General features: G+C 46.2%; 2 protein-coding genes and 1 long non-coding RNA gene across 5 annotated transcripts in view; 2 read left to right on the top strand and 1 right to left on the bottom strand.

Annotated features, from left to right (window-relative positions):
- Window positions 1–3,976, top strand: part of DMRT1 (doublesex and mab-3 related transcription factor 1) — a 112,692-nt gene extending 108,716 nt beyond the window's left edge. The window contains exon 4 of one of the 2 annotated variants that reach the window (XM_085009819.1): window positions 2,842–3,976. In XM_085009819.1, coding sequence (XP_084865945.1) covers window positions 2,842–2,996 — 155 coding nt within the window. In that variant the 3' untranslated portion in view covers window positions 2,997–3,976. 2 annotated transcript variants of the gene reach the window in all.
- Window positions 3,977–10,507: 6,531 nt separating this feature from the next.
- Window positions 10,508–11,786, bottom strand: LOC110255645 (uncharacterized). Of its 2 annotated transcripts, none has more exons than XR_002336226.2 (3): window positions 11,655–11,786; window positions 10,824–10,918; window positions 10,508–10,660 (listed from the first exon to the last, which is right to left on the bottom strand). It is a non-coding gene; the product is annotated as an uncharacterized LOC110255645 (long non-coding RNA). The 2 variants fall into 2 exon arrangements; XR_014841706.1 differs by lacking the exon at window positions 11,655–11,786 and adding an exon at window positions 11,385–11,495.
- On the top strand, window positions 11,279–25,660 carry DMRT3 (doublesex and mab-3 related transcription factor 3). Its single transcript, XM_021064400.2, has 2 exons — window positions 11,279–12,087; window positions 23,966–25,660. Exons 1-2 carry the CDS (start codon window positions 11,631–11,633, stop codon window positions 24,928–24,930), a joined length of 1,422 nt encoding a protein of 473 aa, XP_020920059.1. The 5' UTR covers window positions 11,279–11,630; the 3' UTR covers window positions 24,931–25,660.
- Window positions 25,661–26,088: the final 428 nt, after the last annotated feature.

Here is a 26,088-nt window from a genome sequence, read left to right as displayed (position 1 = left end):
AACACTGAATCTTTAATGCACTTGGAACTATTTAATGAGGTGCTACACAAAATGAGTTAAACAGTTAATATCCCTAACTTCAACAGCCTATTATTCAAAGACAGTGCTAAGCCTTGAACAAAAGTAAAAAGAACATGGATTTAAATTCTGAGTGGAGAAAAGCTTTAAAAATTGCACATATTTTCCAAAACAGGTTGAGTACCTTTATTTGCATCTTCTCTGGAGTGCAGTCATGCATTAAGAATGCTTGGAGCCTCCCTGGTCTAAGCAGGTAGCACACACTTGCACATCTTCACAGTCCCAGGTCAGAGGAATACCTTCCAAGAAAATATCCACAAGGCAAGTGAGAGCAGAAAGGGGCTATCCATGCCCAGTTCCTTTCTTCTGCAGAATTCCCATCCTTCCCTTTTTCAGTCCCAAGTGGGCTTAATGGGGAGTAGGGTTTATGGCTGGGGCGGGAGGCCTCCCTAGGTCAGCTCTGAAGTATAGGTAGAAGGCAAGCTGAGAGCTCGCACGTGCCTGGAGATGCTTATCTATTCCTTTGTAGTCTCTGCATTAAAACGACAAGGGTCAGTTATTTTGCCTTTTTAAACTCATACAGAGATTGGGAAAGTTCATGGCCAGTGACTAAATGTGGTACCCAAGGATGGGATGGTCCAGGGTTGAGAGCAAACCAGCAGGTGGGGCTGACGGGTGCTACACTGCCCTTGGCAGCTTCCTCAGGGTCTCTTTTATAAAACGGGAGAATAATTCTCTCAGTGAATGGTCTGAGCATTAAATGTAAATACTCATTATAGTAGGTGGCATACAAAGTGGTCAGTAAATGTTCACTCCCTTTCCCATCTCTTTACAGAGGACCTTCTGTCACTGGCTTGAGTTGGGGATGGGGGTGGGTAGATTAACCCCCAGACTCTCTGGTTGGCTTTTAGTTGGCTCTCTAGAACTGAGTACAGTAACAAGATGTCAGAGCAAAGTCTGCTGTCTGTTTATATGTTAACATCCTTAGCCATGTAAAAGAACTCGTAAATCTTCCTGGATTTGCAGGGAAATTTAAATTCATATAAAAATTCATATTTAGTAAGAAGCCTTTATGAAACGCAATAAAATGAGTGCTTCAAGTTTTGTAAGTTCCCAGTTTTTTTGTTGTTGTTGTTGCTCGTATATATTTATATGTGCATGTATATGCTTTGGGGCATCTATCTGTAAAGTACTATTTAATGGCCCTTTTCCTTTCTTAGAAAAAACAGCTTACAAACTCATATTCTTGGGTTTTATTTAAGTTACTTAAAATTAAATAAATACTATTAATATCAAAAGTAAATTGCTTGCCAGGAAATTACCTAGATTGTTTTTCAAATATATTAACTTTATAAATTTTCAGATCATTTCTTTCCTTCCTTGGTATTGAATTAGCTGTCCAAAACTATCCCATCTGTCTGTCTGTCCGTATGTCGCATTAGAAAAAAGGAGCTTTCCGAAATAATTTGGTCCGGTGGAGTTCAAGATCCACTTGTTAAATCCCAGCTCTGTTCTTTTATTTCCGTGTGGTTCCACTAGCTGCAGCAAACCTTTTCCAAACCCATAACAAGCGTAAATAGTGTTCTCTTGTAAAAAGGTCTCTTTTCAGCACGGTAATATACCTTATTAAATTCCAAACATAATAAGTATTGATGGCAAACACATCAGGACCCAGTACAGCTTCTACTATGATTTAGTTCTCTACAAATGACTTCAGCACTCAGCTCCCAATGCATTTTGCTAATTACATCATAGATTTCCCTATTGATGAACACAAGCTGAATTAACACAGGAGCACTAATGTACCCTTTCACCATTATTGTTGTACAAGAAGCCGTGGCAGATGCTGGCAGTTAGTTACACAAACATTAGTATTAACGATTGGCCATTTGGAATTGGTGACAAACTACTGCCCGGCAGAATCCTGAGGCTGAAACCAATCAGGAAGTTAATGAGGAGAGAAATTACCACTGCAGCTTCCCCTTAATTACATTCACACTAGGCAGGAAGGGAGTTCTGGGGGTGGATCTAAACTTGGCTAAGGTTAAGAAGGTCAGAGACCCTTTTGCTTAAGTTTTGTATCTACTGTGGCTTGTAAGGTTGCAAAAATTGTTCAACACATTATTACTTTTCCATCCTTCATATTTAATGTCGGTTTCCTTGTGGAGTTTTTATGTTTATAGGTTTGATATTAAAACCTTTACCTGACTTCTGTTTTAGTATTGCATAATTCATTTTACTTTTTATGTTTTTTTAAAAAGTTTCCTTCCCATTTACTGCTTTTCCCTTTTTAAAAGTTATGTATGCTGACTCCCCAGCCAAGTGTTTGTTTCCCTCTAGCCAAGAAAAGTAACAGGAGAGTTGATAAGCTGTCCCATTGCTATATATTGAGAAACTAGGGTTACCTGTCAAATGGAAATACATGGGTGAGGTCTTTCCTGCTTGAAGTAATTTGTCAGAGGATCTTCAGAGAAGACTCAGCATCCCTTACATAAAGAGGAGGGGCTGAGTGAAGGGTGGAAGTAGTTTCCCCGGGGAGGGGGTGGCAGCAGACTATTTTTTGTTTTTAATGAACATAAAATTGAAACTCTGCTACCTAACTTGTATCTTCAGTGAAATAGACAATACTCTACAGAAATGCTATTTTTTAAAAAAAAATTCTAAAGAAGCTCTCGGGATTTTAATGAGTGAAAAAACATTTTCAACTTGGAATAGAAATTACAGAGCGCCTTTTTCTTTGTTGGAACCTAATTGAACAGTGAATATAGAAGACGACTAGCCACTTTTAACACTCTTCTCCCTCTGTCTCTCCCCACTTCCCAGTATTCTCGCCACCCAGCAGTCAAGATTCTGGCTTGGTTTCCCTCTCCAGCAGCTCTCCTATTAGTAATGAGAGCACAAAGGGAGTGCTTGAATGCGAGTCCGCCTCGGAGCCCAGCAGCTTCGCGGTCACTCCCGTCATTGAGGACGACGAGTAAGCGGTACCTTGCCTTGGAGTAGCAGGCTTATTCCGTTTATACACAGGGTTTGTTGTTAACATTTTGCCTTGACTCAGCCGCCAACCTATCTGTTTGAGAACCTGTTTCGTTGATACGCCTTAGAGCTTAGCCCAGAGGCTGGAACACATTTGGAATAGTTTAGGATCTGTGACAACCATCCGCAACAATTAAGTGCTTTGCTCACCAAGTTAAATATTAAATACTAGTGCCTCTCATTTTTTAAAAATGACTGGTTTACATGTAGTTTTCAAGAAATATAGTAATTCACTCAAGTAAAGGGGTAGTTGTGTACATTTACATCTAAATGTGTCATAAGTAGAAGTTACTTTTAGTTTTAAAATGAAATCTTAGGTGCCTTAGATATTTTTTGAATTTTAGTATTTTAATAAAACTGCTAAAATATAAATTTAGCAAAGTAAGTACCTGACTGGTGAGAAGAAAAGAGCAGTTAGTGATTATTTTAGAAACCTGCAGGTTAGAGTAAATAGAAATACTGTGTGTTTGTGTTGCTGTTGGAAAAGCCTAGTCCCACCCCATCCCCTCAGATCTAAAACATGACTGCAATAGAGTCAGAATCAAAAATTGATGTGTTTAAGAATTGCAACCTTTTCTGTAAAGGGTAATTTGAAACGAATACAATTTAAAGTAATGCGGAGTTCTTGGGTGTTGTTTCTAGAATAATGTAAGAGTTTATGATACACATTCTACTACAAGAAAAAAAATGGATGCAATCTAGATTATTTTGTAACCTTAGGTTGTAATCTGATTTGAAAATAAGTACACCTCTAAAAGTTACTACAGATTTCTGAGTTCATTATTTTGTTAAAAATTGCTTGTGGCGTACATACGTACTTCCTTATGTAACAGAAGCCATCCTTAAATGAAACTAGTCTGAAAAAAATTCATTGTTCTGTGTAGTTGCAGCTGTACCTGAAATAAAAATGTTATTGATGACTGAATTTTCTTGTGTGTATATTTGGTGAGCGGTATTAAACAGGAAAAAAGAAATTACTTGTATTTTCTTCGCTCTGTGCTTTGAAAACATCTATTTGATTTCACCCCCATCTGTTGTAATCAATAACCTGACCATCTTGTTTTTTATTAAATGCACTTACTCTTAATTTCATCCACCAGTGGTTTTAGAGAGAATAATGTGGAGTTACCTATATAGGTTTGACATTATAAATCACTTCTTGGGGCTGAATCGTATAGCGGTATCGATTGATCCTGATATATCACAGAAATTTACTGTCACTTCTGTTTTCAATTAAAGATACAATCAGTCAGATAATGACTTAATTGGATTTTACAGAAGATTGAGTTTTATTGCCCAGTGCTTTACGAGTTTAGTTAAGGAAGATCATTTTATCACACTTGTCAGGCTGCTGCTACTGCAGCCATATGCCCTTCGGGGCGGCTGTAGCTGTAGCTATTGTGACGGCTACGCCGCCGGGAGGCTGCGGGGCGCGCCAGGAAGGACTGGGCCTGCGGTGTCGTCACTTCCAAGGCGTTAGTAGTGGCGTTCTTGGAGATGAAGATCCTTTCTCACTTGCGCACTAACTGCACACTGCCCAGACCCCTTTCATTTCTTTGAATAATTCTGGTTTCTGCGGATCCAGGACTCTTCTACTTCCTACTGTTCCATAGATGACCCCATCATACTAATTCTGTCCAGTGTTTTTGGTGGAGAGGTTTGGCATATCCCTCAATGGGTGCGTGTGTGTGTGCGCCCTTACCCAGCACAGCCCTCTCTCCTCAGTGCTCTTGCATTTCTGGAAAGCCTGACAGAGCCGGGATAAGCATGTCAGAGATTGACAGAGCAGCCCCTGGGTGTGTCAGGCTCCGGGTTTCAGAGAAGCCTTGGGCATCTGTATTTCCGCTGCCCCGAGAAGCTCCACTCCGGGTCACTCTAACCCTAGGAACCTGGTTGGTCGGATGGGTAGCGGCTGCCCTTCGGAGAGGCCCCTCTGCCCTACTACGCCCGAGGGTTCGCCTGCTTCTCCAGAAGCCGAGTTTGGTTCTGAATTCGGGCGGCCGCTGCGAGGGCACTCCTATAGAAGATCCTGCCCCAGAAGGGCAGCTCCTGGCGCGAGTGCCAGGCCCCAGGACCGCGACAGGCCCAGATGGAGTCGTGGGAATATTCTGCTTCTCTCTTCTCTACCGAATAGCTCTGTGAAAGGGATCTGGGTCCTTCCTCCCGCGCCTGGTAGGGTGGGGTGGCCGTGAGATGCTCAAGTTTCCTCCCCCGCGGGTGGACGGGGGCGCTCCAGTAAGGCTAAGGCGGACTGATTTAGGAATTTAGCAAATTCATAACACAAGGTTAAGCACAGACAACAAGGCTTGGCTTCTAGATTTTAACCGTATCTTAATACCCAAGTTTGAGGGGCGATCAGTTTCTCAGAGCTCTGCCTTCTTGATCAGAGACTTGTAATAAGCAAGGCCGCGTCCCCCCGCCACGGGCGACATGCCCAGAGTGTGCAGTGTGCGGTGGTCACCACACTTGTACGTAGGAGTGGGCGTGTCGGATGCCTTTCTGTCCGTCCCTTACAGGCACTGTGGCTCCAGCTCTGGGAAACCAAGGAAGCCTCGCCGGGCCTCCTCTCCCGAGCGCTGAGGAAGCTGCCGCCACGAGACATGGGGCTGTGGTCCCGAAGTGGATGGACCCTTACCCACTACCAGCAGACGGCAATATCCGGGGCCAGGCCCACTTGGGTGCCTCTGGTTCTCACCCCCATTAAGTGTGATGCAGACGCTGCTATGCAGAACAAGGGTCGCAGGGAAAGCCGCCTGCGGGGCCCAGGGTGCTCTTGCTATACTCGCTGCCGCAATCCTTGCTATACCTGCAGCTGGGGCTCTCCCCAAAGCCCACGCACCAAACTGCCATTCTGGGCAGGGGCAGGAGTTACTTCGTCGAAACTAGACTACTTCCACTGCGTAGAAATCGAACCGGTTCCCGGCTTTTCGGGAACCGCACTGCTTAACTGGCTTCACTTGCACGTAGGCTGCACTGCATCTGACGCTTGGCACCAAGTGGTATTCGAAGAGTTTTGTAGCGCTTTTATTTAGCGATTCGTGTCACAAAGAAAACCACAGGGTAGCCTATTGAGGGCGGGGGATTTTCCCTGTCGGCCTGGGCCTGACCCAGTCCGCCCTGCCGGTTGGCGTCGCCCTGCGCCGCCATCCCTCTGGGAGCTTTGCCCTGAAAACTTGCAAGGAGTCTTTGCCCTCCTTTTTCTCTCCGTGCACACGCACGCGGGTGAGGCCTGAGACCTGTGCTGCGCGTCGCCTGCACGGGGTTTGGCGCCCGTGAAGCTCAGCCGCCAACGACTCTTGATTCTCGCCCTGAAAGGACACCTCTTCCCGCTACCACTCCTGGAAACGCATTGGTCTTTACTAAGCCAACAGTTCGTTAAGTGCCGTCCCCCATCCTCAGCAAAAATGCCTGCAAACTTTTCGGCAGCCTTAAGCTGCAGCGACGAACAGCTGGGTAGAGTCCCAGGCGAATGGGCGGGGCGAGCGGGGTTGGGGGCCTGTGGATTGGTGGGCGGGGCCCTCGCTTGCTCCGGAAGTTGCCCCGCCCAGGAGGCTCTAGCTTGGGTGCAGTGGGCTGAGTCTCGGCCTAGTCGTCCCGGGTGGGGTGGTCTTTAGGTGTCTGCCCAGCACCTCGGCAAGTTACTGTCTCGCTAGTCGGCTTCTGTGTGTGGAGTTCGCACCCAAATTTCTCTGGCGTGCAGGGGCAGCGCCAGCCGTTTCCCATATTTATTCCCGGGGGCTTCTCGAACCCAGAAAGGACTTCTTCCCTGCAAGTCTTCACATCCGCCCACATTCTCCCCCGCCCCAGTAGAGCTTAGCTGGGGGACTGCAGAGGAGCCGGGAGGCGAAAGAGAGTTCCGGCGGGGGGTTGTTTTGGGACCTGCATCAGGGACAGGAAAGCAAACACTGGGGAAAAGAAACTGCCTTGCTTCTTGAATGTTTCTCTAAATTATCTAATATGATCTCCTTGGCTTATTTTGCTTTTTAAGGTCACAGGGGAAAGATTATTTTAAAACTGTTATAAAGTCAGCGCTGCTCTCATTTCACCTTGGAGGGTACAGGTTTCTTTCCCTTGGCAGAGATGGCAGACGGGGTCTGCAGGCTGCCCAGCCGACACTTTTCCAAAACTACGTGGGGACCTGATCGCTGCCACCAGTCTCAATGCCTTCCCGCTGCCCAGCGGGGTGTTTGCCACTCGCCCCCGGGGACCCGGGCGCTCGTGCCTCGCCTCCCAGAAGGAGGCCGAAGGGACTCTTGAGAAGCAACATTCAGAGCCCTAGACTTCCTGAGGAACCAGGCCTGGGTCCCGCCACCCTGGCCCAGCGGGAGCGCTCCGAGGGTGTCCTTTCCCAGTGCATCTCTTCCAAAGCGGTTAGATGTCGCCGCTCTGGGGACCTCTCAGATGTTGCAGTGTGGGAGCGACACCCTTATTGCCAAACTAAAGGATGCGGCAATCGAAGATGTTGTTTCTGGGCAGCGACTCAGGAATCTCACCGGTGGGAACGCTTGCCTCCTAGATAAGACTGCTGCTGGTTTTGAGAGAGTTCTAGAATAAGGACAGAGTAGCAGTGCCTGGGCGGGCTGCACCGGGGCCCAAGAGGTTGCAGGGCCTTAGAGGCGCCGTTTGCTGCAGAAAGCCTCCGCCTACCCCCGGAATCCTTGGATAGCCCGATGCCAAAACAGTGTAGGGACGTGGCCGTCCAGAATCATCTTTCTACTGGGCGGGGTCCCCCGGCCTGCCAGAGGCAAGTTCAGTCACTTCTTGGTTGCAGGGTCTCTACACTCTGTCCAGCGCCCCCACAGAATACGGCTTCCGCGGCAGGCAAGCATACCAGTCTCTCCCCAATTAATTGCGGGAGACAGGGACATTATTGTCATCTCAGGATATTGATTACTGGTTGCCCCACCGTCTTGCTAGACATTTGTCCACCCTCTTTCAACGTGAAGCCAGGCAGCCTGCGATGCCCAGAGGCACCGATAGGGTGAGAGCCTAAAAGTTCATGCGTGGGGGAGAGGGAGCTCATTTTCCTACTTTTAACGGCCTTTCTCTAAGCCCTTGGCCTCCAGTGTAACCGTGGTCGCGTTCTAAACAGCAGACTAGGAACCTTGACCTCCCCCTCCGCAAGAATCCGACAAAGCAGAAAATTTCCTGATGTATTATACAACGGGGACAATATGAAACTCCTTTTGATTAAGTGTTGCTCGCTGTGATGAGCAGCTTCCAGTCAGTACACCTTCCATTTCCCAGCGCAGGCACCTATATTCCGAACTTTTACACACACACACACACACACACACACACACACACAAACACATACCAGGAGATTGTGTGTGCACTGAGAGCAAGAGAACCATATATGAACACTATCTTTCACCCTTTCGATGTTTATAACTATCACAATTCTACCCAATTAATTGTGGTTTGAACACACACGCTCGAGGGCAACACACCCCACCCAGAGCAGAATGAGAGTGGATCCAGTCTAGTGAGGTTACGTTTACTTGTAATCCTCCTCCCTCCCTTTCTGATTTCTTTGATGATTTTTCCCATAAGTGTATAAGCCGGCTGGGACTTAGCAGAAGCAGGCCCTTCTTCCTAAATGTGATTCGGACCATATGTTTTCCACATTCATCCCACTCCAGCTTTTCTTCTCCACACTAACTGCTAACACGTTATAGTCACCTTGAAATTTCCTCTGCTATTTTCCAATTAAAAGCTTAATAGCCCTGGAAACGGAGTTCATGTGGTGAAGTTTACCATAGCCCCTTGTTCTGAAAGGCTTTCTGCTGGGATCCCATTATGTGCTTGAATAAACCCTTTCTGCAAACAGAAATGGGACTCGGGGTTGTCAGGTGTTGGGTTACAATAGACTTTGAGGCAGGGGACATTTTACCAACATAAATACAAACCTGTCCCTATAGCGAGATGTTGTCAAATACTGGGATATGGAAAACATTCCCATCAAATATGAGAAAAGGATTACCGCGCTATATCAAATGAGTATTTAGATCTCAGCCCCTGATGTGCACTGGAGTGAAACGAGTCCCGGCACCAAATAATGCCAGACTGTTTGAGGAGTAAAGGGATAGGGTGGCTAGGTGACTGAGGGAGGAAAGGGGGTCGCCTTAGTAGTGGAAATGCCCCCTTCAAAAAAAAAAAAAACCTGGTGCAGAGCTCTGCTGCTTTCCTTTAAAAAAATTATTTACTCCCGACTTCTTTATATACCCTGATTTTGCTGACCATTTGGTGACTGTCAGGAGAAACTTGGCTTTGAAAAAAGTCTGTGGTTGCCACCTTCCCAAGAGCCTGGAGATTTCAGCATGGAAACTCCCAGATACAATGTCATTCTAGGTCCTCTCTGTCTCTCCTCACGTGAATCGCGACTGGCTATTTTCCCACTTCCCTGCTGCTGGCCCACGGGGCTTCTGGTAACCTATGCCTCCATTCTTGAGAGTTTATGAAGTTCCTCCCAGTTGTAGTGTTTTAGGGCTTGTTTCCTCTCCAAGTGTGGGAGGAGAGGATCGATGAGGTGATGAGAAGTAGGAGGGTTAGGGGCAAGACCCAGGGGTTGGTGCCTAAAGTGGCTTTGGGGACAGGCCTCTCTTGCAAAGTTTTCCTTTCTGCACCCCACTGGATCTGCAGGTCAGAAATGGGAGAGATGGGGGGCAGTAAAGGGCCTCAAGGGAAATACAATCAACCATGTTCCCTTTTTAACTTCCTCCCCTCCCGGAATCACCCTTCTAGGTGGAGGGTTGGCTGCTAAAACGTGTGATGGTATTTGAATTCACAGCAAATACAGAGGGACATTTTTGGGTTGCCTGTTGGCTTCATGGGCAGGTGAAGGCAGATAAAAGCTTAGAGGACAAGGACCGCTGTGCAACCAAATGTTTGCCCATCGGGGAACTTGTCTATGTAGGTGTCCCATTTGATTCGCCCAGATCGCCAAGAGATGAGTTCAGGGTCTGCTCTAAGGAGCTTGTAGACCTTTAGCTGTGGGACTGCCGCCTCCCCTGCTTCGCACTGAGACATCGTGCTACTCTGTGCAGCTGTATCCACCTGCCCTTTATTATTATTATTATTATTTGCTCTGGGGGCAGGCCCATGTGCATTTGTGGCAGTAGTCTGCTTTATGCCAAACCCGTACTCAGAGATTAAAAGCACGCAGATAACAGGTTAAACAGTTTTATGCTGTTACCTTGTGCAAGGGCCCTCTCCCACCCCATCTACCCAAAGACGCTGGGGGTGTTGGTGTGATCCTATCCCTTACTCATAACTAGAGTGCTGATTCCGTGGAGGTTTGAAATGGGTGATGCGAAACCTCCGTTTGATCGGTCAAAGGCAGTTGGGCGGAGGAGGGGAGATCATGACTGGTAACTCTGGGGATGCAAGCGTGGCTCCGTCTGCTCTCTGAAAGTTTAGACCCAGTACTTAAGTAAATCCTCCATAAGAGCACTTCTCAGTCTTTCAGAACAGAGACTTTTATTAAAACGTGGGGATGAGGGTAGAGAAACTCAGCGCCAGAGAGGAGGGACTGGTTTCCCCTGTTAAGTAGCCTGCAAAATGGATTGTCATCCTTGGACCAGAGGTTTTCTAATATTGTCTTCCGCAGCTGCAAAAGAAAAAACAAAGTTGCAAAAGGAAATCAAGAAAGCTAACATTTCTCGAACCAATTCCACTGCCCTTCCCCCAACTCCCCCCGCCAGTGGCCGCCGGGCCTCGCTCCCCCCAACTTAAAACCCTCTTGGCTCACGCCGGGACCAGGGTGCACCCACAACTCTCCGGTAGACTCCGGTTCTCTCGGAGCGGTGTATCTGTGGCCAAGTGTGAGAATGAAGGCGGCCTTGGGGTCGGCGCTGCCAAATCAGGCCTGGAGGGAGGGGAAAGAGAGCGAAGGAGCTCGCCTACAGTCACCCCCACTCTCACCCGCGCTGGTCCCTTCTTCCCCGCCCCGCGTGCACCACCGCGTAGCGAAGCGCTGCAGTGACTGCCGCCGCGGCAGAGGAAGCGCTGGGTGCTTGGAGGAGGGGCCTTGAGCGCCCCCGTGAGAGTGGCCGTGCGGCAGGTGGCAAAGAAGGTGAAGTGCAGGAACTGGAGGGGCTTGAGCTGCAAGGAAGGAGGCAGGCTTGGAATAAGAAGCCAGGGACCCGGGGGGTTGGGGTGGGGGTGGCGGTGGGAAGGAGGAGGAGAGGGGGGAGGGCGGCGGAGGAAGTGCCTGGCCGGCCAGCGCGGGAGCCGCAGACGAGCTGGCTCAGATCTTAATCGGAGCTCTTGCCGGCTCCTGGCAGCCGCTGCAGCGCTTGGGCGAAGAAGGACGTGCCGGCCAAATACGCTACCGGCGTGGGATAGGTAGAGCGCCAGCCGGGAGTCTGAGGCTGCTAGCTGAGCGCCGCGGGAGCAGTAAACAGCTGCTGCCCCGCCTGCCACGCCGGAGCGCACGCGGCTGCTGGGACTGCTGCCTGCGGGACCAAGGACTGCGCCGCCCGGAGGCCGCCCCAGAGCCGGCCTCCCAACCCCGCCGTCCAGCGTCCGCCTGACCCGCTCTCGCCGCCAGTCCGCCAGCTCTTCCCGGGGCCCGGGGCATGAACGGCTACGGCTCCCCCTACCTGTATATGGGCGGCCCGGTGTCGCAGCCGCCGCGGGCGCCCCTGCAGCGCACGCCGAAGTGCGCGCGCTGCCGCAACCACGGCGTGCTGTCCTGGCTCAAGGGCCACAAGCGCTACTGCCGCTTCAAAGACTGCACCTGCGAGAAGTGCATCCTCATCATCGAGCGGCAGCGGGTCATGGCGGCCCAGGTGGCGCTGCGCAGGCAGCAGGCCAACGAGAGCCTCGAGAGCCTCATCCCAGACTCTCTGCGCGCCCTGCCGGGACCTCCACCGCCAGGAGACGCCGCCGCCGCCCCGCAGCCGCCGCCGACCTCGCAGCCGTCGCAGCCGCCTCCGCCGCCGCGTCCAGCCGCCGAGCTGGCAGCGGCCGCGGCGTTGCGCTGGGCTGCTGAGCCCCAGCCCGGGGCGCTGCAGGCGCAGCTCGCCAAGCCAGGTAAGAGCGGCTGGGCGAAAAAACTTCCAAGCGGCTGTTGTGGCTTTGCCAGGGAGGCCGGGAGGCCAGTTTTGGGGAAGTTGGCTCGGCCCGGCTTTCCGCCCCATCTTTCAACAAGCTAGTCCTAAGTCTCTCGGCCTAAGCAGCCTTCAGTCTGGAGCACGTGGGAATGACGCCTCGGCTCGCCAAGTGCCTTTCCCAGGTTAAAAGAGGAAGGGTTAATAAAGAGGTCAGAACTGGACCAAGTTAAAATGCGGCAGGCCAGGATTTTCTGGCTTCCGGCTTTAGTGGGCTCGGTATTTAGAAGCTGCGATGGATATGTGCAGGAAAGGAACTGAGATCCCAGGCGTGTCTGATTCTCGGCGTTTTTCTGGGCTCTCTGGGAACTGCAGGGAACCTGAAGCCTTCATAGTAGCCAACTGTGGGCTCCAGCTTCTTGCAGTTTGTTGAAAGAAGCCTCATTTAGAAGCAATGATAAAGACGACCAGAAAGGCCCCTAGACTGATAGCAGGGACCCAGAATCTGGTGCCCCCAGAGTCAGCCAACTCCTTTTGCAGAAGGGCTCAGGTCCTTTAACACCATTTTGAAGGCAGCCCTTAGCAGTCTCTTTGGTTTTAAAGAAATACAAATAAAAAGACTTACAGTGAGAAAGGCCCCCGCCCCTGGAGAGTGCTTTCCCCAGTTGTGGGGGTGGGGGTGCTGGGCCTCCTCTGGTCCTCTCCCCTTTCCTCTCCTCCTCTGCTGCATGCCTTACAGTTAGAGAGTGTGGATCTGCCTTCAGCCTTGAAGATGGGCACATTCCCCTTCCTCACCTTTATGTCCTTCAGGCCTCTCTACCCTTGCAAACCCCTGTGGAGTCTTTTGTGCTTGGGAGTTTCTGGCTTATATTGTTGTCCAGCTCAAGTATTCCTTAGATTTCAAGCTCTTGGAATTCAGTGGACAGGTGTTTGATGTTTCCCTTTCACTGAGGCAAATGTACCCATCTCCTCAGGGAGGGGGTTAAGGTGTGTGTTAGAATTCAGAGAGGAAAGGCCTTGGAAGGCCCAAAGCCCTCCTGTAGGTGAAACTAATGGTAGAGCTTCTGCCTACTATCCCCCAACTCCCACAAAAAAAGACAGTACCTCCGGGTTCTCGAGATAGGCTTTCAGGAGCCCTAGTCTACTGTGTGGAGCTGGGGAAATGCTGTTTTGGGGTAAATTGGTAGGTAGCCTGGCAGGTGTAGTTCTGCTGCCCTGTTGCTCATTTATGTTCTCCAGACCCAAAGCTCTGAGGACATTTTATGTGAAGAGCAGATCTGGGTATTTAAGGACAGAAGAGAGTTTGCTGAACATGGATTTTTGTGGTTATTTAATCCAAGGTAGGATATAAGCATTTCCCTGAGCAATATCCCCCCACTCCCAGTTTACTCTCTCTTGTCAGTGTGATGTCTTTATAGTTTTCCATAGAGGAAAAGGTTAGCAGGTGGAGAAAGAACATTCTTTTTGTTTTTTTCCCTTTAAGTTCGAGCAAGTAACCAGCAGAGTTTTGTCTCGGTTCTAGAAGTCGATCCATGCCAATAACCTTTCCATTTCCAGTTTCTCGGCCTCCGGAGTTTGAGTTTGTATAGGAGGTAGCATTTTGCAGTGGCCACCTGTCCAACAGCACCCCCAGTAATAGTGCACAGGCTATTATCCAAGGAGGGATTCCTTTTCACATGGATTCTTGTGGTCTTCAAACCCTTCTTTGGGATAGCCAACATTTATGGTTTTTAAGAGTCAGAAAACCAAAAGCAGGCCTGGGAAGCGGGGAGTGAGGGCAGGCCGGAAGGTGGAGCAGCAGCAGCAGTGGCTGTGGAAAGGTACCTGCTTGGGGAGAATAAGAGAGGGAGAATGATTGCAACTGGACAAACCAGACCTGGTCCTCTCTCTTTTCCGGGGAACCAAACATTCAGGGACAGCCTGGCTTTCCAAATTGAAAATAAGTAATGGCAAAGGAGAACAGGATTTACCACAAGAAGAGGTCAGAGTGAAGGCCTCTGGGGACTGAGCTGTCAGGGACCAACGGCTTGGTTTCTAACTGGTCCTGCTGCATACCTTGCACGTTCATTTATATAACTTTTGTTTTTGTCTTTCGATTGGCTCAACCCCAGAATTCCATCCAACACCAACAAAAAAAGCCAATCACCAATCTGATGGTAGGAGGGAGCAGGAAAGGAACAGATAATTGTTTTCCACTAGAAAGGCAAGCATACAAGTGGATCAGTTCTATGCAGTGCTTTGTACAGAGAAAGCCCATGTGGGGTTGACGTTAGGGAAAATACGTGGATGAGACTACCAGGTTGCTGTATGCATTATATGTTGTTGTATGTTTTTGGCTGTTGTTTTTATTCATGTCTAACATACCATCGTGCATATTGAGAAACATGTCGGCTATACTTCTGGATAGGTGGCTCACTGCATGTAGAGAAGTAGGTCAAGCTCTGTTTGAATGGTAGGCTCACATGTACAGTAGTTCCCAGACCATTAGGAATGTCTCAATATCTGCCGGCAAGTTATGGAGATCTATTTCTTTGTGATGTCTATGTCGAAAATTTGGTTGGTCCCTTTAGTACGTAGTTGTGGAGACATTTGCTTTTTTTGTTGGAGGCAAATGCAGGCGCACAAACACGGAGTCTTCCCCCCCCCCCTTTAGAAAGCCTTGAGAAAAGCCCCACAGCCTAGGGAAGGGCACACCTGGAGGAAAAAAACACCCGATTTAGGGAGCCACATTAACACCAAAACTCAGTTTTGTCGCTGGAAGAAATTTTCCCAAATTCTGCTTCAGAATCTTTAAAGAAACAAGGATTATTTTATATAATGATGTGTTATGTTTAACATCCCTTTTAACGTGGCGGGAGAATTTTCATATTCTCACGTTATCTCTTCTAGCTGTCGATTGCAGCATTCTTTTTTTTTTTTTTTTCTTTTGGGGTGTACATTTCCCTTGCCCCTTGTTTATTATCCATGACTGGCCTGGAATTATTAGATTTTGATTGAGCTCCCAATTCTAATTTAAGCTTCTTTCAATCTATCCTGTTGATTCCTTTCTTTTCCATTCTTTCTTTATCTTCCTTACTCCTTCCACCTTCTTGTAATGAAAATATCTCGGGAAGTGTGAACATCTTTCAGCTCTTAGTGTCTCTGAGTCAGCAGCCTCAACCAGCCAAGCCAGCCTTTCAGGACCTGGCCCTGGAGCTGAGGAAAGTTAAGGGTCACGACAAAGGTGAGAAGCTAAAGTTACATTCCTGTGTTTGGCTCCCTCCCCCATCCCCAGCTCTTTCGGCGGTCTCCACAGGCTGAGAGGTCTGCGGCTATGGATTCTTCCTAGGTTTACATCTGCCATCCAAATAAATATGTTAACAAGTTGTTTACAATTTTATTAAAAAAATCAAAAACATCATATTTGATTAGGAATAAAAAAGCAGGATTAAATAGGAAGGTAGGATTTCCTTTCCTGTTTTGTATCTCCTGAAAAGGATGGACCAAGAGACCTATAGGGAGGGAAGTTGGAAGATTTGGGAAAAACTGGCTTTATTTTGTTTTACCTTTTGTCTGGCACCTCCTAGCATCTTTATGCTTGTTCTTGGCTTTTCAGCTCCAGCCTGATTAAATTCTGTCTGGGCAGCTTCCTAATTTTAAATTGTACTTTATTTTTTTTAAAAAAGAGAGAGACACACATACTCACCTGTAAGGATAATGAGTGTTGCCAGAACACCAGTCCAGGCCCAGATGGGAAATCCTCTGTGACTAGAGGCTAGATGCAAAGGAAAAGTGGATGAGACTTCAGAGTCATTCGTGAGGTATAGCTATGAATTTAAAATGAAGGCCTGGTTATTTAAGATGGTTTGATTTGGGGCAAGGGGCCTGACTCAGAGTTGCAGTTTGAAAATTAAAGCCAACCAAATGAAAAGGAATATTCGACACTGAGACCGTGCTGGTCTCTTTCAAACCTTAACTCCAGGTCGGTTCAGGAGGGCTGGACACCGGGATGCTCACAGCCCAGGGCCTTTCCCACCAGGGCCCAGGGAGTTGCCTTTGGGCTCCACACCCCGGGCAGCCAAGCTGAACAAAGCGAATGAAAGTGTCAGTAGGCAGATCTGGGACCCAGAGCCAGCTGGGGCGATGGATAGGACCCAGTTGTGGCAGCCCCTTCTGCTTCCCGGAGGCTTCCCTGGACAGCTGTCCCCTTGCACAGGGTCCCCATTGCACCCTGCAGCAGCGGCTCCTTCCTCAAATTCTCACTGCCCCTCTGGCAGGGCCCTAGACCCTAGGGAGGGGCTAGACGCCAGCCATGCCTTTTCCACTCCTACTGTTCTGGACACCTGCCCCCTCTCTGCTGGCTCCCTGCTTTGGTTGCCAGATTTAGCAAAAATGAAAACAAAAACACCACCCCCCCCGAAAAAAATCCCCAAACCCTGCAATTAAACCCATAAAAATGGGATATCAAAGATTGCATGGGGTATCCTTATACTAAAACATTCTTTGTGATTTATCCTAAATTCCGATTTAACTGGGCAGCTTGCTCTTTTATCTGGCAACCCTAGGCTGCAGAAGCCAGCCCAGCCCCAGTGGCCCTCAGGGGTACCCCTTGGGGTGAGTGTAGCTCTGGCAGGTCTCCCAGCCTCTCTCTCCCGGTGGAGCCCAAGCGGCCAGGGCAGAGACTCAGACAGACGCTGGTGTCCATCTTGTGGGAATGAGCACAAGGCTGGCAGGAAAAAGGAGCGTTCCCAGGTCTGGGAAGCAGAATTCCACTGCCATCCCGGACAGAATCTCCCCCACCCCAACATGCCCCTCCAGGTTATAAATCTGGCAGATAGCCGCGCTCTCGACTTACACAACCAACTTTTCTTTTCCCTGATGGATGAACTCCCGGGTTTAAAAGATTACAGTAATCACAGGAGGACAGTGTAAATCGAATCTGATAGCAATAACTTTCGGGGAAGGTCAGGCTCAAGTGAAATGTTACCAAGCAACAGGCATTTTGTTTGCAAAATACAATCAAAGAGCATTGATGAGAAATTCTTTGCAGCAGCCAGTCAGCACTTTCTGCTAACAGCTTTACTGAGGGAAAGGGAGTAAATCTTCATAAATCAACTTCCCCGGAGGACTCGGAGCCCCTTTCTGGAAATGTTGCACTTCTTCCTGACAGGGAGGCAGACAGAACCCAGTGAAATCCTATTTGCCTGCGGGACTCTCCTTTCTCGTCTCCTCCTCCTTCACTCCTGCTTTCCTCCTCTGTTTGGTTTTTAACCTGTTGCAGCCCTTCAGCCATCACTCACTGAGGTCTCTGGATCCCCACCTCCAGTGCCATGTGATTCTGATGGTACAGTGGGGTTTGCATGGGTGCTTCTGGCAGAGGTCGGGGCCTGGGTGGTGGAACACTGGTCATCGTGGGCCCATCACCTTGGGATCTTGTCACATCAGTCCCCAAGAGTCCTGCATGGCTTTAGTGAGTCACCCTCTTGTCTGAGCACTGCAAACTACTGTTCTCTGAAGAAACAAAGGGGAAACTAAAATATAACTAGGTGGCTTTTTAAAAAATCTGTATCATACAGTTAAACAGCTATTTAAAAATGGGCACAATCAGCTACTGAATAACAGTATTATGGAAAACCTAACATACAGAACATTTTTTTAAACTAAATATCTAATCTCTTTTTATTCCAGTGACTAGGCAGACATCAGTTTTCTGAAACTGGGACCAGTGTTCTACCTTCCCCCCCGCCCCCCACCACTGATTATTCCTTTGTTTAGTTCAGTATGTTGTACCCCTAGTTTTTATATGTGAATGTTTATAATAATACTCCCTCCCATGAATTCAGCAGTCTGCCCAGCTGCCAGCCTTTGGGTTACTGTGTTACCTGCTGTGTTTCAATGTAAAATATGACACTGCTCAGATAACTTGGAAATTTTGCAAAATATTAGTTAGTTAAAAAACCCTGAAAGCCTCTCAGAGGCCAAGAGGCAAATGGTTTGATCATCTCTGTATAATCCTACCTAGCACAGTGCATGGGCACATAGTGAAGGAGTTAATGCTATTTATTAATAGATGGATAAATGAGTCGCCAGCTGCATTTTTCTAAGTTTCAAACATGTGTGTAGATGTATAGGTAATTTCCTTCCTACTTCTTGAAAATTACTCTTTTTGGAGTCAAGAAAGAGACCAAAAGCCAAGTTTTGTAGGACTTACAAAGTCCACAGTTGCAAACCATACTTCCTTATGTCCAGCCCTTTCTATATCAATGTACCCCCCCAAATATTGGTCCTAAGGAGTCACCCTGATTTCTTCACATGTTATTAAGCCAGTATTGTTCATGATTTTTAAAAAGCAAAGCATGATTATTTATTTTTACTTTTCACAAGTTCCCCACTCCCCCACCCCAGGAAGAAAAGAAAAGATTTTAGACTGGCATTCACTCCCTGCTGTACTTTAGGTTTTCAGCTATTCAGTTTTTATGATTCAGCACTTCTAGTGCAAGGTAAGGACAACAACAAAAAAAATGTAAAAAACCTGCCTCCTGTTTGAATTCTGACTGGATTGTGGTCTTTTCTGGAAGCTCCATCCTGCCAGGGCTTCTTTACTGCCATTGCTGTAAGACTTGTGTGCTTTGAAAATGACCCATCAGGGACCAGTTATTTAGAGGTGTTGTTCCCCAAAGCTCAAGTGAACAAATGGGGATGCGACAATCCGTGTTTCAAAATGCTTGACGTGATTTCAAAAGAAAAAAAAAGGTCCAGTGACTTTCGCTCTAGGAAACAGCACTCTCTATTCCAAAGTGTTTGTGTTTTCATTCTGGACATTTGCCATATTTTGTTTTTGTAGATATAATTAGCTGGCATGGATAATACACCCCTCCTCTAAGTGAGGAAGATTTTCCATTTTTATGTGTCTTGAGGAGAATGTCTGTTTACCATTGGTAGTATGCTTCCTCAAAACCTTTGAAATGAATACCTAGGGGGTTTTTTTGAACTGCATTTTCATCTGAAAAAATCCACTAGAGAAAGTTACATTTTGCAAACTGTAATTTTAGATTGGAAATCACTTTTGTGTGAGTGTTCATTTTCTTTCTTTAAAGTCCTGTAGCTGTTCTTTTTAATAATGATTTTTATTTTTTCCATTATAGCTGGTTTACAGTGTTCTGTCAGTTTTCTACTGTACAGCAAGGTGACCCAGTCACACATACATGTATAGATTCTTTTTTCTCACATTATCATGCTCCATCATAAGTGACCAAATATAGTTTTCAGTGCTATACCACAGGATCTCATTGTTTATCCATTCCAAAGGCAATAGTTTCCTATAGCTGTTTCATGGAATAAATATATTTTAAAGTTGATAGTGTTGTTTCCCATGGAAAATATTTCCTCCTTGTAAAGAGTATCTAATTTACAAAAATCTTACCCTTGTGAAGAGATTATTTCAGGGGTGGCTGTGAGTTTCCACATCATGAAAAATATGAAATCGAAGAGTGAACATCTAGTAAGATTTTTTATAAATCTAAATGTTTAGCTTTAGAAATAGCAGATTTTATATAATTTTCAATAACTGGTTTGTAATATCTGATTAAAGGGACTTCTTTCAACTTTTAGTCTAATAGTTTTGGCCTTCAGCACCCATATACTAAGGAGTAAAAATATTATCAATTGAAACATACTCTTTTTAGGTGCTAGGAATTAAGGTGTAAATTTCAAGAAGAAAGAGGTTAAAATATTTGGGAAGTATTTCCCTTTTCATTTTGCTACTTGGCAGTTTTACATTTCTCCATCTAGAAAGGCCTTTGTGTTTTAAACCAACATGAACAATTTATAAAGCTCATTTAGGAAAAAAAATCTAAAGAGGTAAAGAAATACCTGTTATTAAATTATCCTTTATCACTGGGCTCAAAAGGCACCCTCTATAATTACCTGTGAAAGTCTGTATTTATGATAGAATAATTTATAATACTTGTAGTTTAGGTAAACAATACAACCAATACTTGGCACCATGAATTTTCAGGGATCATATATTCTGCCCTTTAGAAATTATTGCTGGGTGAGGAGTTGTTCTTGGTACAAGGTGAAAGGCCAGTCTTCCTTTGCCCAGTTTTGAATCCCCTGTGGTCTTGGATATTGATTGGGATTCTGCTTACCCAGCAGCCCTTAGCAGGACTTTATATGGTGCTCAGGTGTGTGGACCCCATAGGAGTGTCCCATTCATTGCTTCATTCAATGCCTTCTGTCTCCCCTTTGTATACAGAATAAACAGTGCTGAACTTGGTTAGGATGCTCTGAATTTGTAGATTTGATTTCCTTGACAGCCTATTACGTTTTCTCACTTTTTGGCCATAGCCCCCACACTCTTTGGGAGAGACTGATCAGTCCATGAATCTGCAGAGAGAGAGTGGATGAATAAGCACAATCCACCATCACTTTCTGAGAAGTGACCAGAATTCTGTGCTTGTTGCACTGGGATGTCACAGTAGCAGGTTCAGAGGGTAGCACAATAAAATGCAAAAGAGGCTTCATGCAGTCTAGGGATTCATGGTTGGTGAACAAGCTGGCACCCATCTAAGATTCCACTGTGGCCTGTTCTGCAGAGCAGGACAATAGGTTCAAAAGTGAAATTTTCTCTTGTCTGCTTTGTAATCCTGTCATCCAATAACCAGTTGATTGGGACAGTATATCCTTTACCATCGTGGGAAAAAATGCTGCACTTTCATAATGGTAGATGTGTCAGATTAGCCAGAAAATCATTCCTCAGTTAACCTTTTGGCTAAACCTTTTGGCTAAACTTCTGCTCTTTGAATCATTTCTTCTGGAGCCTGAAGCATTCTGAATCATTCTTAATTGATAATAGACCCCGAAACATTTTCCTCAAATGTCTTCAGTGTTTGCAACTCACCCAGGTGAGGGAAAATTACCTTTTAAAATAGGAAGCTATTTTTAGGTTCACACATTTCATTTAAATATACCTAAGTTTAGAGTTTTTAGCTGTACTTACATATCCTTTATTTCCTAGAAGAACCAGTTGTTTAACACTTAAAAAAGAATCTCATCATCTCCTATATTGCTCTGATACTGTGTATCATATTTCCTTCACTGTTTTGTGGTAAGATATACATAATGTAAAATTTACTATTTTAACCTTTTAAACGGGATATCTAATAGTGGCATTAAATACATTCACAGTGTTGTTCAGCCATCACCAATTTCCATTTTCGAAACTTTTTCATCATCCTTAACTGAAACTCAGTACCCACTAGACAATAAGGCCTCATTACCCACCTCCCGCAGCCCCTTGTAATAGTGTTTTACTTACTTGCCTATTCTAGGTAGCTTATGTAAGTGGAGTCATAGAATATTTGTCCTTTTGTGTCTGCCTTATTTCACTTAGCACATATCTAGGGTTCATCCACATGATAGCATGTGTGAGAATGTCATTCCTTTTTTGTTTCATTCCTTTTTTGAAGCCAACTAACATTCCATTATATGCACAGACCACATTTTGTGTATCCATTCATCCGTCATGGATGGGTACTTGGTTGTTTCCACTTTTCGTCTCCTGTGGATAATGCAGTTGTGATGTTTTCAGTGTGTGCATATTTGCCACTTAGCAAATTCTACCTGACTGCATTTGCTCCCCCTCCTCCTGGCATACGAGTATTTATCTCCCCAACTTGGTAATAAATTCCACAAGTTAGGGGCCAGTCTTAACACTCTTGGTATTTTCTACCCTTTATTCTGTTTCCCGCAATGTCTTGCAAGTTATCGTGGTATAGATATTTGATACTGATAATGATCGATAATGAAAGCCAAAGGAAGAACACTGTTTTGGAGAAGCACCATATTTAAAACATCATTTTATGTCCATATTTCCTCGGGGAGAATATTTGACTTGTTTTCTCAAGCTCCACTGAGCAGGGGCCACGATTCAATTGTGTGTTGAGTTCAGTGCTGAGTTAACATACTGTCACTGTCCACTCATTCTCAAGTGTTTAATAATAGAGTAACAACCAAGAGGCAGGCATGGGGTCATGAGTCAGGAAGATTTGGACAGGTCTAGCTGATTCAGATATGAGAGTGTGGAAGCTTTTTTGTTGCTCTTTTTCTTGTTAGGATCAAGGTCAAATACCATATTAACCCATGAGATGAAAACTGGGTCCCCAGTCCCAGGAAGTTGCAGGAGAGACTGTCTAGTTTCTCTTGCAAAAATAGGTCTTTTGTGCATATCTCAGAGTTTTTATAGCAAAAATGGCTTCATATGTCATCCCCACCTGGGTGCCTGATGTTTTATATTGGAAAAGGAAGCAGTTTTGTTAAAGTGCACATTTGGGATAAGCATGAGTTTGTGTGATATTTATGACTCAGTGTTTCACTGATGTAGTTTAAGAATATTGTAAAAGTATTTATTTAAGCTTAGCACATGTTTATTGCTTTGCAGAGAATCAAAGTTTTGTTTTTCTGATATAGTTAAGGTACATCCTTAACTGTACGTTCAAAAATGGGCCTTTGTTTAAGGCATTTAAACACCAAGCAGGAGGATATAGAATTTAGAAGCTGCTTTGATGAAATTTCACCAGCCGGCTATCTACACATAATCAGGTGTGCCCACAGAGAAGGTGACAATGAGGCTATTCAGGCAGGGCAGTAGAGAACACAGGCAAACCGGTTGTTTACAACCTGACAACTGGGTCATTAATAATTTTCATCTTTAGATCAGTTACACTGGCTTTGAGTAGACACAACCAGTACATGTTTGAAAAAAGATAAAAATCCACTTGCATATAGCTTATTAATAAAGGTTTGTTAGCATCTACTTCTGCAAGCAAACCAGTCTTACTTCTTTCTTCCTTCCTTTCCGCCTGCTTAGCACTGTAATACTAGCCCTTGTCGGGGTAATTGTCTTTCATCGAAATGTTAAGTTTGCAACTGGTTTACATCACAGCAAGTCTCTGCTCTATTTGGGAAGGTTTTTTGTTTGTTTCTCTCTGCTTTATTTGGGAAGAGAGCTTTATTGGCTCCCTTAATAGCATCGAGGAAGGTATCTTTAAGTCTCCTCTATGAGTTTTACTAATTAAACAGTTCATGAAAACACATCTGCCTCTTGCTCTCCCAGGTCCTAGAGACACACTGTTTCATTGGTGGATCTGGCTCCCTGGTGGTTTCACAAACCATCTCCAGCCATTTCCTTCTTCCTCTTCTGCAGCCTATCTCACATCCAGATTTCACAGCTGGTGTTGCTGGCCCTCTAGCGCAGGTTATAGGCAGTCAAGGTGGCCAGACCACGATTGGCCTTTTAAGAAAGATTTCAGTGTATAGAGGCTTCCTCCACTCTGGCAGTGGTATTGACTAGTACATGCTAGTCTGATGAAACTTACAAGACAACTAGTTCGCAGGACATTTAATGCAAAATCCAACCATGAGAAAATGGATTTAAAATGTGGAAATTTCCCATGGGCATATGGGTCATGCACCAGCTAATGATGTCCTTGGGTGACATTGCCCCCTTATTTGCAGAAGAGGAGCCTGAGTTCATTTTCTTGTGTTTATCTCCAGCCTGGTCCCTGTTTAGACTGTTCCTGCTAGATTGCCACATCTTCTACGGTTGTAGGTATCGTGTTGCTCTTCTGTGTTGAAAGCCAGCTTCCCCACACACACCATTTTGAGAAATCACTTCAATTTCTAGATCTTTATGTACAGAGTTCTTTTTGTTTTTATTTTTTGCCATTTGCCAATCACATAGTTGGGATTTTTAAAGGCTGGCAGTATGTTATAAGCCGCTTCCCCTTTTAAAAAGCCGGCGTAGGACCCTCTCTTGAGCACATCTGTTCTTCTTTATGCACACCAGGAAAGGATTAACCCAGCTGCTCTGTGCTTTTCAGATCTGGCTGAAGAACGGCTTGGGGACAGCAGCACCACCGACAACACAGAGACCTTCAGCGACAAAGACACGGACCAGAGGAGCTCCCCGGATGTGGCCAAAAGTAAGGGCTGCTTCACCCCTGAGAGCCCTGAGATCGTGTCAGTGGATGAAGGCGGGTATGCGGCCCAGAAGAACGGAGGCAGCTCCGAGAGCCGCCCTGACAGCCCCAAGTATCCAGGGGAGCAGAACCACCTCCTGATCGAGGGCCCCTCGGGGACCGTCTCACTGCCCTTCAGCCTGAAAGCCAACAGGCCGCCTCTGGAAGTGTTAAAGAAGATATTTCCCAACCAGAAGCCCACGGTGCTGGAGCTGATCCTCAAGGGCTGTGGCGGCGACCTGGTGAGCGCCGTGGAGGTCCTCCTCTCCAGCCGCTCCTCCGGCTCGGCCGCAGAGCGAACTTCAGCAGAGCCCGAGGGCCTGGTGTTACCCTCCAACGGGCACATCTTCGAGCACACGCTGAGCTCCTACCCCATCTCCTCCTCCAAGTGGTCCGTGGGCTCGGCCTTCAGGGTCCCAGACACGTTGAGGTTTTCCGCGGACTCTAGTAACGTGGTCCCCAACCCCTTGGCGGTGCCCCTGCAACACCCCTTCCCCCAGCCGCCCCGGTACCCTCTGATGCTGAGGAATACTTTGGCGAGAAACCAGTCGAGCCCCTTTCTGCCCAACGATGTCACCCTGTGGAACACCATGACGCTGCAGCAGCAGTACCAGCTGAGGTCCCAGTATGTCAGCCCTTTCCCCACCAACTCAGCCAGCGTCTTCAGAAGCTCACCTGTCCTCCCTGCCCGTGCCCCAGAAGACCCTAGGATTTCCATCCCTGAGGATGGGTGTCCCATTGTGTCAAAGCAGTCCATTTACACCGAGGACGACTATGATGAGAGGTCTGACTCCTCAGACTCTAGAATACTCAACACATCATCTTAGAAGTGGCGCCTGATGGGTGGTGACCAGGTGACATTTTCTGTGCATTTGAACCCCGGGCTCCCCCTTGAGGAGGGCCCACATCCTGTGTATACCTTTTCCTTCTGTTTGACAAAGTGACTGTGCTTGATTCTATACCTTAGCAATAAAAACATAACTTATTTAATTTCTTGCACTTCACTGGAAAATGCCAAATAGCTCTGCTCTGTGGCTTTAGTGCTGAATGTTCATTGTAAAAGAGAGTCTAATGCTAAGAATAGGCGAGAAAGCCTTGGGCCCATGGAAGATTTATTTGGGGATGTAAAGCTGAAGGTCAGCCTTGCTCCTAAACTCAATCTGGAATGTTCAATAAAATAGTATACTTGAATGCAATTTTGTAAAGGAGGATTCCTCAGGATATGTGAAACCTCAAGGAAGTGGTTCAGTTGCAAACAGACTATAAACAGGGACCTTATATTCATGTGCTAAAAATTCTTCTTGCATTTTAAAGAGAAACTGCATTTAATAGAGTGAACTGCTCTCATGCTTATTTAAGCTTGGACAGTTTTCAGAGACAAACTCCATTAAGAATTATTCTTTTCACATGGCTGAATCGAAACATGTGTTATGTCAATGTAAAACCAATCACAGCTGTGAACTGCATGAACTGTATTGTGAAATGAACACAAGATTAAGCTTTGTCAGGTTAATGTAGCATGCTAAGGAGCCTAGGAAAAAAATAAACTAAGGAGACGATCTTGGTTTATGTCATTTCTGTTTGTTGAAAGAGGATGTCTAAAAATAGAAACTTGATATAAAAGCTGCTTTCTAATGCATGGATCAAGGTTTCCGTTGAATGCGACATTCCTCGAGAAATATGAATGGCAAAGTTTTGGGGACTGCATTCAGAAAGATAGAATGTATTGTTCAAGAATAGAGATAACTCAGCTATCCATCCATTCGTTTGTTTCTTCAAAAGATACTTATCGAGAGCCTACTATGTGTAAGACAAGGCTCTTTGTCTGCTATTGACCAAGTTACCTGCCCATGAGTTGAAGATGGCAGGGATTACATGATGGAGAATCTCATTAAAAACAAAGTAAAAATGAAACAATCTGCAGTGTGGGAAGTAAGCACAGTGCTTAGCATGGTACCCGACATAGAGACAGCACTCAATCAACG

The sequence above is a fragment of the Sus scrofa genome, chromosome 1, assembly GCF_054392235.1.
Source record: "Sus scrofa isolate SSC_HxYL_T2T_F1_AM1 chromosome 1, Sscrofa_HxYL_maternal_Yorkshire_Landrace_v2.0, whole genome shotgun sequence".
In the NCBI taxonomy this organism is placed as follows: domain Eukaryota; kingdom Metazoa; phylum Chordata; class Mammalia; order Artiodactyla; family Suidae; genus Sus; species Sus scrofa.
This window is presented reverse-complemented; position numbering and strand designations above follow the sequence as displayed.